Below are 12,338 nucleotides of genomic sequence, written 5' to 3' on the forward strand. Positions count from 1 at the left end.
AGTCTCGTGCTCCTCTCACTTCCGGTCTTGGGCCCAGGCTTGGGCTGCGTGGAGAAGGCGTTCCAATGCCGACCGGAGACTTTGAGTGAGTCTGGGGTCATGGAGGGAGGCTTGGGAGGCGGACTGGGCGTTCTAGGGGGTATTATGAAGCCTGGGTGCGCCGAGGCCGCGGGAGCCGGGCCTCGCCTCACCCAGCCCTCCTCCTGGCAAACTTGTCCCCTCAGTTCGAAGCCCAGTTGGGCCGACCAGGTGGAAGAGGAGGGAGAGGACGGTGAGTCTGCCCTGTCGCCCCGGATCACCACAGCCAGCCCTCCAGGCCGTCACTGCTGCCTGTTCCAATCCCCCACCCTGGCACCGCCGTCTGACCCTGCATCTCCCCTCACGGCCAGCCCCTGCCCCGCGCCATCCTTACCCGGGCCAGCCTATCTCCAATTCCAGATGTTCACCAGCCAGTTCCTCTTCCTCCCATACCACCGCCCAAATCCTTGGTACCAGCACAGCTGCTCCCCTTCTCCGGGGAGGAAGTTGTAACAGCCTCCCTCCTGCCTTTGTACTAGCGCCCGGGTGCCAGGGATCCCCTATGCTGGCCATTGCTGGAAGTTACTACAGCCAGCTTTGTGTCCCCGGATGGCTATCCCAGGACACTTCCTGGCCAGTCGTCTGCCCTTGGTCCCGCCTTTTTCAACTCTTGGTGCGGACATCATCCCAAAGGTCCCTCCATTTCGGTTTGGGAGCTCCTGCCCCTCCATCTGATCTCTGTTCCCTACACTCCCTTTCACAGACAAATGTGTCACCAGCGAGCTCCTCAAGGGGATCCCTCTGGCCGCCGGGGATACCAGCCCAGAGCCTGAACTATTGCCGGGAGGTGAGTGACAGACTTCTCTCCATCCCTGGGCTGCCTCTTCTCCCCAGCCGCCTTCCCGCCTGGTCCCCATTCCCCAGGGCTCAGTTCCTCTTGTGTTTTCCCCTCTCCCAGCTCCACTGCCGCCTCCCAAGGAGGTCATCAATGGAAACATCAAGACACTGACCGAGTACAAGATAGATGAGGATGGCAAGAAGTTCAAGGTGAGGCTGGGGAAGAGGTGGGTGCCTTTTGCTTTGGGGCACTTGGACAAGGAGAGAGTGATGTGTGTTGGGTGCATTGATGAGGAAGATCCCCTGGCCCCAGGAACCTTGAGGAGCAGGAAGCCCAAACGGCTCCCCTTCTGTCTACAGATTGTTCGCACCTTCAGAATTGAGACCCGGAAGGCCTCAAAGGCTGTGGCAAGGAGGAAGGTAAGCACTTCCCTCGCGGTCCAGTGGTTAGGGCTCTGCGCGTCCACTGCAGGAGGCATGGGTTCGATCTCCGGTCGGGGAACTAAGATCCCGCATGCCGCATAGTGTGGCCAAAAAAAGAATAAAAAAAAAAAGGAGGAAGGTAAGACCCTTCTCCTCCTGTCTTGGGGGCGCCTTCAGGGCTGACTCAGAGAAAGATCGGAATCCTTTTCCCCAGTACCTTTATTTTTAGAAGTGGGGTTTAACTGTTTGTACTTGTTTTACTGGAGCAGAACTGAGGCCTGTTTGCACTCTATGGGGGCCCTGAAAAGTCCAGCAGGTGCAGCAGTGGGTGGGGTTGATTCTTACTCCTCTTGGGTTGTCTACCAGGAGGAACAGAGCCAAGCCTTCCCCTCAGGTGGCTGTCACAGCAGAAGAAGTGATAGCAATAAATACATTTGGCACAGTTACCTGCGTACTTTCTCTGTGTTAGACCCAGGTGCCTTGCAGGAAGTATTTTCTCATTCAGTCCCCGTAGCATTCCGGGGAGGTGTGGGGAGCATTGTGGTCCCTTTTTTATAGGGGAGGAAGTTGAGGTTCAGGTTGTTTAATTAGCTCAAGGCCCCTGGAAGTCTGGGTGACCCTGCACACCCCTGAGCATCACTCCATGGTGGGAGCTGGTCCACCACCTGCACGGCCCCCACCAGGAGCTGTTGGCTGTGGAGCTGTTTCCCCCCTGAGCCTCAGTTCTCTCATCTGGAACATGGGGCTGAGAGCTGCCCTCTCCTCCTGGAGCTGGCGTGAAGCTAGGGCCTGGCAGGCACTCAGGGAACAGGAACTGTCATCACCACTGCTTTGAGGAGCATTTGGGGAGGGTGGTGAGTGGGGTTCAAGGCCCAGACACCCTGGAGGTGGCACTTGTAAGTCTAGGGTGCCAGTGGAGGGGGTCCCATTTGTCCTTGCCCTGACCTGTCCCCTATCCCGCCCTGAGCTCAGAACTGGAAGAAGTTTGGGAACTCAGAGTTTGACCCACCAGGGCCCAATGTGGCCACCACCACCGTCAGCGATGATGTATCCATGACATTCATCACCAGCAAAGAGGTAAGTGGGCCAAGAGGCCGGGGGCCTGTGGCCAGGGTGGTGGTGGTGTCGGGGCTGTGCCAGCCCAGTCTGAGCTGCTCCGACCTGCCCCGCCAGGATCTGAACTGCCAGGAAGAGGAGGACCCGATGAACAAGCTCAAGGGCCAGAAGATCGTGTCCTGCCGAATCTGCAAGGGCGACCACTGGACCACCCGCTGCCCCTACAAGGACACGCTGGGGCCCATGCAGAAGGAGCTGGCCGAGCAGCTGGGCCTGTCCACTGGCGAGAAGGAGAAGCTGCCCGGAGGTGCCAGGGCCCGGGGATGCGGCTGGCAGGCTGTGGGGTGGAGGACGGGGATTGTGTGCGCCTCTGGGAGAGTTGTGGGTCGTCAGCTGGCGTCTGAACGGGACCGCCACTGCTGGTGGCTGTTGGCTCCCACACAGCAGCGTCCGCACTGCAAGGCTGTGACCACAGGCCACGTTCGTTTGTGTGAGAGAGACGGGCAGGTGGGTGCTCTGACTGCTGGTGATGTCACCTGTCTGTCCTCACTGGGGGCTGTGAGAGCCGCTCGTGGGCACGGCCACGTGTGTGACTGCATACACCGTGAGTGGTGGGGAGACGGTTGTTCCCCGGATGTGTCTGTGAGTTCCCTGCCTTGAGTGCGCTGTGTTTGCGCGCCCACACCGAGGAGCGGCTCACCCAGGTGACTGTGATTTGCTGATGGTGAGTTTGAGAATGGACAGCTCTACAGCCATGACTTGTGTGTGCAGCCACTTGTCACCTGCCCGGGGGCAGGTACCTGGGGGCTGTCCGTAACCCTGTGTACCTGTCTTCCCGTGTTGTGAGGCTGGACGTTGCTGTCAACCCCTGTGGGTTCTCTCGCTCTTCTTGTGCCACCGGCAGGGTGTTTAGGTGGTGTCAGCTTCCTGCATGTGACCTTTAAGTCGTTGTGACCACAAGGCCTTGAAGGAGTCAACCGATCACCTGTGGTTTGACAGATGGTGCTTGGGCGGGGCCGTGGCTGGAGCCGCCAGCATCCTGGGGCAGGTCTGCGCCGGGGGAGGCTTGACTGGGCCTTGTGTTTGGTCTCCAGAGCTGGAGCCTGTGCAGGCCACTCAGAACAAGACGGGGAAGTATGTGCCTCCGAGCCTGCGGGATGGAGCCAGCCGCCGCGGGGAATCCATGCAGCCCAACCGCAGAGGTGAGGTGGCGAGGGCACCTGGCACTGGGCCAGCGGGTGGGCACCTCCCTGCACCCTGGGATTATCCCGCGGGCGGGGCCGGCCCCTTACAGATGCCTCTCCTTGCCCGCCCAGCCGACGACAACGCCACCATCCGCGTCACCAACCTGTCCGAGGACACTCGTGAGACTGACCTGCAGGAGCTCTTCCGGCCCTTCGGCTCCATCTCCCGCATCTACCTGGCAAAGGACAAGACCACCGGCCAGTCCAAGGTGGGCGGGCGGCTGGGGGGCGGGGAGGGGTCCTCCGTCGGTCCCAGTTGTGCCTTGAACGTCCCTGACCCCTCCCCCTCCCCCAGGGCTTTGCCTTCATCAGCTTCCACCGCCGCGAGGACGCCGCTCGCGCCATTGCCGGGGTGTCCGGCTTCGGCTACGACCACCTCATCCTCAACGTCGAGTGGGCCAAGTGAGACCCCTGCCTTCCCCCGCCCCCCCGCGGCGTCGCGGCCCACAGGCGCTCGGGCTGACTGCAGGCCCCGGGCCACGTTAACAGCCACAAAGGCTGTCCTGGGGCGCAGGTCATTTACTGTCCTCTCACGGAGGGGCGCACAGCCCATGCGCGGCGGGGCCAGCTGCTTCCCGCTGGTCTGGCTCACCGCGTGCTCTGCGCCGCCACCCGGTCTCGTCCTGCCCCGTCCCCCTCATCCCCGTTGAGTTCCCTGTGGTGTGGGTGTAGGGGGGGCTCTTGGGATTCCCTTAGGGGTCTGAAGCCCCCGTACGTCCCATCCTCAGCCACCTTGTGTTTCCCTCTCCAGGCCGTCAACCAACTAAGCCGGCTGCTGCTGCTCGGCCCCCAGCCCCGGGATCCTTAGCGACGGAGGGCAGCCTCCGGAAGCAGGGGGCTCCGAGGGCAATAAAAGGTCCGCATCACCCTGTGCTGTTCCATTTATTCGCAGATGTCACTCACACTGTGGTGGGCGGGACCAGGCCCCCTCCCCCCCTCCCTCCCCCCGTTGTGGGTTTGCTCCCTGGCCCTGCCCGGGGTTACTGCTGTGGGTGGCAATTCCTGCTGCTCTGGCTTGGGCGCTCCCTGGTCCCACTATAGACCTTTCTTTGGGGAGGAAGTTTTGGCTTAGGGCCTCTTGGGGGATCAGAGCCAGGGGCCTGCTGCGCTCTCAGCCTCCATTCTGCTGCTGGGTCACAGCGTCTCGTGATGAGGAGGGGGCCTGAAGATGGGCCAGGTCACGGGCTCAACTCAGGGGACTGGGGCCCCGAGGTTTTGGGGGTGGCTGTGACATTGAGGGGTAGGGCTTGGCCGGAGTACTCTGCGTTCTCTGGGGCCTGCCCCTGCCCGCAGCCAGGGCAGCGTCGGCGGCAGCAGTACAGGCTGGGCACCACAGCCATGTAGAGCAGCGGGTGTACGCAGATGGCCAGGGGAACGAGGCCCCGTGTTACCTGGTGGGCCATGTACGTCCTCCAGCCCAGCGCCGCCTTAGCCTGGTCCACACTTGCAAAGCCTGGGCAGAGGGCTCTCCAGCGCTGCCGGGCGTACACGTTGAGCACCCCCGTGACGTAGTAGGGCACATAGGAACTGGCGTAGAGGGCAATGCCACTGGCCACCAGCACCATCACGCGCAGCTTGTTGGCCGCCGTCATGCCGTGGCTCTGCTGCACGGCCTGCCCGAGGGCGCCGTAGGCCACCAGGCTGAGCAGCAGTGGCAGGCCGCAGCCCAGTGCCACGAGTGCCAGGCTGTAGACCCTGTAGGCCTCAAGCTGGTTGTCATCTGCTGTCCCCAGGCACTTGATGCAGGCATCAGGCGTGTCCACAGTGCACTTGCCTTTCTGCTGTGGCCCACTCAGGTGGGAGAAGCTGAGCATGGGTGCGGCCAGCAGGGCCGCCAGTGCCCAGCCAGCGGCGCTGATGGCCCAGGCGTGCTTGGGCCGCAGTTGGCTGTGGGTGAAGAAGGGGTGGACAATGCCCAGGTAGCGGTTCAGGCTGATGCAGCTGATGAAGATGACGCTGCCCAGCAGGTTGCAGGTGAAGAGGAAGCGCTCCAGGCGGCAGGCAGCCTCCCCGTAGCGCCAGTGTTTGGGTGGGTAGAAGTAGGCGGCCAGCGGGGGCAGCGTCAGGGCGTAGAGCAGGTCGCTGACTGCCAGCTGGGCTGAGAAGATCACGGCTGGGTGCCAAGGGCGATGCTCCTGGGTGCAGAAGCGGTACAGGGCCAGGCTGTTGCCAGCCAAGGCCACCAGAAACACAGCCACCAGCATGGGCCACAGAAAGTCCTGGAAGCCGCTGAGGATGTGGTCAGCAGCCGCTGAGAAGTTGGCTGGGCAGCGTGTGGGACCTGGAGCAGAGAGCATTGCTGCATCAGCCCTGTCCCTGACCATGGTTCCCGCCGCCTTCAGAGTCGGAAACACTGTGGCACCCATACCGACTGTGCGCCAGGAGCCCTTTGCGGGCATACTTCCGCTGAGTACTTTTACACACCCAGGAGCGGGGGCCAACCACAGCTCCTTCGTACAGAGGGAATCTGTACGAAGAGGCCCAGAGGCCCAGAGAGGTGAGAAGCACAGAGTCCTTCATTCAGGCTCTCTCTGTGTCCCGCACCATCAAGAACCAGCTGGAGCAAGAGCCAGGGACGCAGGCTTCCCTGGTGGCGCAGTGGTTAAGAATCCACCTGCCAATGCAGGGGACACGGGTTCGATCCCTGGTCCGGAAAGATCCCACATGCCGCAGAGCAACTAAGCCCGTGCACCACAACTACTGAGCCTGCGCTCTAGAGCCCACAAACCACAGCTACTGAAGCCTGCATGCCTAGAGTCTGTGCTCTACAACAAAAGAAGCCACCGCAATGAGAAGGCCGCGCACCGCAAGGAAGAGTGGCCCCCACTCGCCACAACTAGAGAAACCCCGTGCACAGCAACGAAGACCCAACGCAGCCAAATAAATAAATAAATAAATAATAATAAAAGTAAAGAAAAAGAACCAGGGACGCATGTAACCTGGCAGTGACCACCCAGAGCCATCGGGGCCTGGGGTGGAGGAGAGGGAGCCCAGGGGAGTGTCCCACCCCACTACACAACTCCAAGTCTGATCTGTCAGTCTGTCACCCCCTTAGTGTCACCCAAGTCCAGCCCCCACCATCTACCTGTTGGCTCCACTCGGGTCTCCCTGCTCTGGCCCTCACCCATCTGTTCTCTCACAGCCTCCAAAGGGCACCTGAGACAGGTCACATCCCTATCCTCCCAGCCCTCCCCGGCTTCCTCCTCACGTGGAGGAAAAGCCAGCGCTCACCTTTTCGCACAAGGCCCTGCAGGAGCTATCCCTCCCACCCCACTGGCTCTTCTCATTTCCCACTCCCAGCTCCCTGTGACCATGGTGTTCTGGCTGTTCCTTAAGGCACAGCCTGCCTCAGGGCCTTTGCACTGGATGAGTCATGGGCAACAGGCATCCTTAAGGCTGTCCCACTCACCACCTCCTGGTCTGGTCCTGAGAGAGGACCTGAGACCACCCTAACATTGTGACTACACCCTTGGTCCCCTACCCTGCTTATTTTTTTGCCACAGCTTGTACCTCCATCTGATCACTGTAAGAAAAATCCCCAGAATGTTCCCTCCTGAGGGTGGGGCAGTGCCCTGCTACTGGCTTCCCAGTGCCCAGAACAGCACCTGGGACTAAGCAGTGCTGGGGGAAAGCTGAGCTCTGCAGTTGACCCTTCACACACCCCGCTCAGCCTCAACTTTCCAACTTGAGAATTGGCCTGTTCCCTGTTGGTCCAGCAGGCTGGCCAGGAGCTCTGTGCGAGGCGCACGTACCCCTTCCCTGACCGGGTCAGTTACCCCACTCTCACTTCTGCCTTCCCATCCCATCCCTCCACCCTGGGAGGAAGTCGGTCCAGACATGATTCTTAACCCTCCTCCCCTCTGCCTTCCAGGAGCCGGCCGCCTCCACCCCCATGACCCTGGATGTGTGCCTGGCTCAACTGACCCCGCAGTGCTGGCTCCTCACCCGAGGTGGTGGTGGCCGTGGCCCGCATGGCCTGCCTCTGGGTCTGCAGCCCGTGTGCTGTGCTGCGCACGGTCCTTTGTTGAGCTTCCAGCAGCGCTGCCGGCCCCTCCCCTTCCCAGCAGCACCTCCTTCAGCCTGCAGAGCGCGTCTGGGCACACGCCTCACTTCCACCCCCAGTTTCCTTCCTCATGACAACCAATCCTCCAGAGCTGGCCCATCTGCTTGCGGGGGCCCTTGGTAGGCTGGGGGAGGGGCCCAGGACCCCAAGGCACCAAAGCAGGGTCAAATCTGCCCGTCACCCTTGCCTGTGAAACAAGGCCCTGCACTTCCACTGCCCAGGGTCGGGGAAATGGGCCCAGGCTTCGGGCAGAAACCAGGCCCACCATTTCAAGCGCAGACTAAGACTCATGAGAAATCGGTTTATTAGAGGGGGAGGTTAGGAAAACAGTTCTCCTTTATGAAAGGAAACCGAGGGCTGCACCTGGAGGCCCAGGAGGTGGGGAGCCCAGGGCAGCATTTCTCAGGCCCCAATCTGGGGCATTCCACCTGCCACCCAGGCTTGGCCTCAGGCTACTCTCTTAGGTGGCCACGGTCGGCCTCGCCTGTGGTCCCGGGCAGCCCCTCTGGGTCCCACCTTGGCCTGGGCCCCCGGGTGTCTGCCCTTGGCCTTTGGAGGCCTCCGGTCACTGCCTCGGTCTGGCTTCCGTTCGTTTACCCGTCGCTTCTTGCCTGGGGGCCCGGCAGGCCGCCTCCACTTGGCTGCCTTTGGGAACATGTCTGTGGGAAGAGACTGTGTCAGGGCCAGCAGGGCACAGGGACAGACAAGCCCACGGTGCCCAGCTACACCGACCCCTGCCCGCCACACACCCTCATCAGGCTCCTTGCCCACAGCCTGGCGGAAATACTCGGCCTCATCCTCCTCTTCCTCTTGCTGGCTGACCCCCTCTGCCTCTGGAGGGGCCCCGGGGTCCTCTGCATCGCTGTCCCCATCAGCCTCTGCCTGTGCCCGCTTCATGCCCGCCAGGCTCTTCTTCCTGGAGGAGGAACATTGGTCAACGTGGCAGCCTGCGCCTGGGACGCCGCCTCATCCGCCTGGTGACCACACACTTGTGGGCCTCTCGCCGCTCTCGCTTGCGCTGAACGTTCTGGGCCTGCTGGTCCTGCCTCTGGGCCTTGAGCCGCAGCTTCTCCTCCTTGGCTGCCAGGATGGCCTGCAGTTCCTCCTCTGTTTTGTGCACTAAATGGGAAGAGACAGCCACTGAGACCTTCACCAAGATCCAGGTGAGCCCCCCAGCACCTTGAGACCCACCATCGATCAGGCCTCAGACCCCGCTGCCCCTCCAGCCCCGTCCTCACCAAAACTGTGGAACAGCACGTTCCCTTCTCCTACACCCTCCTGGATCTTGATGAGCTGCAGTGTCATCCGAGGCCCGATCTGGAGGAACGGGGGAGGTGGGTGGGGGAGGCTGTGTCAGTCCCTCCTTGAGACCAGGGGAAGCCACCGGGCCTGCCCCGGGCTGGGCCTCACCTCGGTGAGCCGCACGGCGCTCTGCTGGGCCCGCATGTTGCCGCGTCCTGCCACGGCCTGGGGCAGCTCCGTGATATTGTGCTCGCCGTCCGGCTCCGCTTCACTCTCGGACAGCCCTGCGCCCCTGTGCAGGGCACACACGGGGCTCAGCAGGGGATCCCAGGTTCCTGGGACAGCTCTGGGGCCCGCTGGTGTGCGGTGGCCCCCCGCCCCCACCCTGAGCCCTCCTCACGTCGCCAGCAGCTCACTGACGTCCTGCAAGCGACTCATGTTGGGGAACTTCTCCTGAAGAAGTTTCTTCATCCCACGACTTGCACCCACAGGGACAACTCTGATGCTACTGCAGGGGTCAGAGCGAGGGAGAACGGGGGTCAGGAGCCATGGGGTCGCGCGTCAGCTCCACCCCCCACCAACCCTTTCCACGGTCCATCAGAGCGTGTACTTTGAAATTAAGCAATCACAGAGGCTCAGCAGCCGTGCTGTCATCGGCCGAAGAGCGGGGCCACACCCGCCACCCCACCCCAGACTCACTAATGGCGGAAATCCAGCTCCTGGGAGTCAGGGTTGTAGTTGATGAGAAGGCAGCGCTTGATGGTGTTCAGGTTCACCTGGACGGGAGAGAAGAGAAGGCACGGCACCACATGAGCTGCACCCAGGCCCCACTGTGTGCTGCAGCCCATGCCAAGCCCCGGCTATGGCTGCACTCCTGAAACTTCACAGTAAAAGGGCACGGAGTGCTGACAGCACTGCAGGGATGGATGGGGCTGCAATTGGTGTCTGTGGGCTCCCTGGACATTGGCTAGAAATCCTGGTTCCGAGGCCCACTGAGGCCGTTGACACCGGACTTCCTGGTGACTGGCATCTAACAAGGCTAATTTGAGATCCACTGGTGCCAGGGATTAGAAGCACGGGCTCTGCAGCCAGACAGAGTTTAAAAATCTGGTCCTGCCTTCTTGTCCCTCGTATCTGACCTGAGACTAGTGACTTCACCTCTGTCAGCCTCAGTTTCCCCCTCTGTAAAATGGAGCCACAATACACGCTACTCTACTTAGATCGCATTCAACGCGCATTTAGGAAATAAAGCACTATGGGCATCGTTTTCCACCTGCCAGATGGGATGGCAGCTCACGGGGGAAGCCTCTTGCCCAGTGTCACAGAACGTTATGAGTGGGATTCGACCCCAGAACCCGGAGTTCTCAGCCTCAGTGCTAGGAGGTGAAGACTGAGCAATCAACCCAAGGGCCTGTGCATGGTAACTATTGCCTGCCCCACCACCTGCCACCACGCCTGGCCCAGCCCACCTTGTGCACGTTGATGGAGGGGAACAGGTTCTGGAACATGGTGGCCATGAGCTTCACGTGCATGCCGTGGGGGCCAAAGCTGTTGAGCACCAGGAGGGGAGGGTGGGCAAACTGCTGCTCGTGCATGCGGTGACGTCGCAGCGAAGAAACCACATCACGCACCAAGGTGTACTGCAGGACAGGGTGACGAGTGGGTGACCGCCAAGCACACGTGGCTGGGGCAATCCCCAAACCCAGCTCCTACCCCTCGGAGGCCTCATACCACCTCTAGTCCTTACCTTGTTGATCCGGAAGGTTAAGGTAGGGCCTCCCGGGAGGCGCATCAGCTTCTACAGAAAAAAAGGATCAGTGAGGGTCGAGGTGTCCAGCTAGGGAGCAAGGGGAATGGGAACCTCTGCCCATCTCTTCAGAGCGTTTACTTTGAAGCCAGAATCACGGCAGCTCAGAGGCACAAGGGGTCATCATGAGAGCTGGGGGAGGAGGAGGGGGTGGGGGAGTGAGGGGTGAGAGCATCCACTCACAAAGTAGACACTGGTCTCCGTTTTGCTCAAGATCAGGAAGTGTGTGACCCCAAGGGGCCCAGCCACTGCTACACAATCTTTCAGAGAGTTTTTCTTTCGAATCTAGAAACGACAAAAAGAAAAAGGGATGATCACTGATATCCCCTTATTGAGCAAAGCCTATACGCTTAAGCTGTTATGCCCTTTCTTGCATTTAATCCTCGGAAGAAAGGGGGGAGGAGAGAAGAGTGGAATGCTCTTGGCTTCTACAGCCAGTCAGACTTGAATCTGAGCACCGCCTCTGTCCCTCGACACTGTGTGTCACCACATTTTGCAGATGAGCCAACTGAGGCCCAGACAGGTTAAGTAACTTGATCGAGGCCTTTGAGAGAAGCCAGCTTTGCTGATTCCAGAATCCCCTCTTAACCACCAGCCCTAGGCACCCAGCCAAGCTGGGTGCGTTCATCTGCTCGCCCTCGCTGCTGCCACTCAGAGCCCTGAGAGGCAGGCACGATGGTCCCCATAAGGGTTCCTTTCTCCGGCCAGGGAGACTGAGGCCTCGCGCGGTTTCGAGGATGGAGCCACCCCCGCAGAAGACGGGGCCCACGGCGGGTGGAGGTGGGCTGGGCGATGCAGACCTGCAGGCGGGTGGCGGTGAGCGGCTCCATGACCCGCCGCAAGTCCAGGCTGAGCTGTCGGACGCTGCGACCTGTGCGGCCCCGAGCGAACACGAAAGAGTGCGGCTGTGCGGCATAGGCCTCGAGGTTGCGGAGGTGCGCCTGGGCGCGCGCCCGCTTCTGGTGCCGGGACTGCGGGGGCGAGAGGCGAGAGGTGAGCACCGCGGCCACCGCCGGGACCCCGCCCGCGCTGCCCACTTTCCCGGCCGCCGCGCCTCACCCGCCCCGACTGCCCCATGCCACCGTTTCTTCCTCGAGGTCTCTTCTGCTGGCTGCTTCCGGCGCCGCACAGCTCACTTCCGGCGCCGGCGAGGCGATTACGTGAGGGGCCGCTGCGTGATGACGTCACCACATGGGCATGCGCACCAGGTCGCGGGAAATCTCCTCGGGCGGGTTGCTATGGAGACACCTGGTGCCTGTTTCTGTGGAAACCGGGGTGGGGGGCACGGATCGAAATGAGCCGTGGGTTCGAATCCCGCCTCCGCCATTTCCACCAGCTGTGCGATTTTGAGACACACGTTCTCCACTCCAAGGCTCCTAAAGTATCCCAAAGTGAGGAGGATCATCATTTCCTCTCTGACCCGCGAGTTAAGAGAGATGATGTATGCACAATACTTGGCACACTGGCGCCAGGCACTTGGGGGCCTGAGAAGGGGATAGCACCTTGGCAGTTACTCATCTGGGCTCCAGTTCCTGAGGACCGGCTGTCCCCCGCGGGGGCCCTGTCTGCGGACGGGCTGAGGGATGGAAATTCCACATCACCTTCTGGAAATTCAGAGCAAGGCGGGAGCTTCGTGAATAATTCACCC

General features: G+C 61.3%; 2 protein-coding genes and 2 non-coding genes across 5 annotated transcripts; 1 reads left to right on the plus strand and 3 right to left on the minus strand.

Annotated features, from left to right (window-relative positions):
• On the plus strand, positions 1–4,444 carry EIF3G (eukaryotic translation initiation factor 3 subunit G). Its single transcript, XM_059918465.1, has 11 exons — positions 1–85; positions 225–271; positions 782–865; positions 977–1,065; positions 1,216–1,275; positions 2,251–2,355; positions 2,452–2,641; positions 3,429–3,536; positions 3,651–3,787; positions 3,874–3,980; positions 4,330–4,444. Exons 1-11 carry the CDS (start codon positions 66–68, stop codon positions 4,343–4,345), a joined length of 963 nt encoding a protein of 320 aa, XP_059774448.1. The 5' UTR covers positions 1–65; the 3' UTR covers positions 4,346–4,444.
• Positions 4,445–4,567: 123 nt separating this feature from the next.
• LOC132363082 (suppressor of SWI4 1 homolog) lies at positions 4,568–11,868 on the minus strand. Of its 2 annotated transcripts, XM_059918473.1 has the most exons (13): positions 11,750–11,868; positions 11,491–11,661; positions 10,874–10,975; positions 10,631–10,681; positions 10,353–10,523; positions 9,583–9,659; positions 9,284–9,391; positions 9,052–9,175; positions 8,880–8,958; positions 8,631–8,760; positions 8,391–8,557; positions 8,214–8,300; positions 4,575–5,859 (listed from the first exon to the last, which is right to left on the minus strand). In XM_059918473.1, exons 1-13 carry the CDS (start codon positions 11,765–11,767, stop codon positions 4,757–4,759), a joined length of 2,388 nt encoding a protein of 795 aa, XP_059774456.1. In that variant the 5' UTR covers positions 11,768–11,868; the 3' UTR covers positions 4,575–4,756. The 2 variants fall into 2 exon arrangements, with proteins under 2 accessions (XP_059774455.1, XP_059774456.1); XM_059918472.1 differs by lacking the exons at positions 8,214–8,300; positions 8,391–8,557; positions 8,631–8,760; ... (7 more) ...; positions 11,491–11,661; positions 11,750–11,868 and adding an exon at positions 7,524–7,628 and having other exon boundaries at positions 4,568–5,859.
• LOC132364224 (small nucleolar RNA U105B) lies at positions 9,471–9,550 on the minus strand. Its single transcript, XR_009502769.1, has one exon. It is a non-coding gene; the product is annotated as a small nucleolar RNA U105B (small nucleolar RNA).
• Positions 10,744–10,829, minus strand: LOC132364220 (small nucleolar RNA SNORD105). Its single transcript, XR_009502765.1, has one exon. It is a non-coding gene; the product is annotated as a small nucleolar RNA SNORD105 (small nucleolar RNA).
• Positions 11,869–12,338: the final 470 nt, after the last annotated feature.

This window comes from Balaenoptera ricei, chromosome 3 (assembly GCF_028023285.1).
Source record: "Balaenoptera ricei isolate mBalRic1 chromosome 3, mBalRic1.hap2, whole genome shotgun sequence".
Classification (NCBI taxonomy): domain Eukaryota; kingdom Metazoa; phylum Chordata; class Mammalia; order Artiodactyla; family Balaenopteridae; genus Balaenoptera; species Balaenoptera ricei.

Excerpts from the sequence above, each read along its gene's own strand:
- EIF3G (XM_059918465.1), top strand. The coding sequence starts at position 66 with ATGCCGACCGGAGACTTTGA. Across the intron at positions 272-781 it reads GGAAGAGGAGGGAGAGGACG|ACAAATGTGTCACCAGCGAG; the intron begins GTGAGTCTGCCC and ends TCCCTTTCACAG. Across the intron at positions 3,537-3,650 it reads CATGCAGCCCAACCGCAGAG|CCGACGACAACGCCACCATC; the intron begins GTGAGGTGGCGA and ends TTGCCCGCCCAG.
- LOC132363082 (XM_059918473.1), bottom strand. Across the intron at positions 8,761-8,879 it reads CGTGCTGTTCCACAGTTTTG|TGCACAAAACAGAGGAGGAA; the intron begins GTGAGGACGGGG and ends CTTCCCATTTAG. Across the intron at positions 8,301-8,390 it reads GGGCAAGGAGCCTGATGAGG|ACATGTTCCCAAAGGCAGCC; the intron begins GTGTGTGGCGGG and ends CTCTTCCCACAG.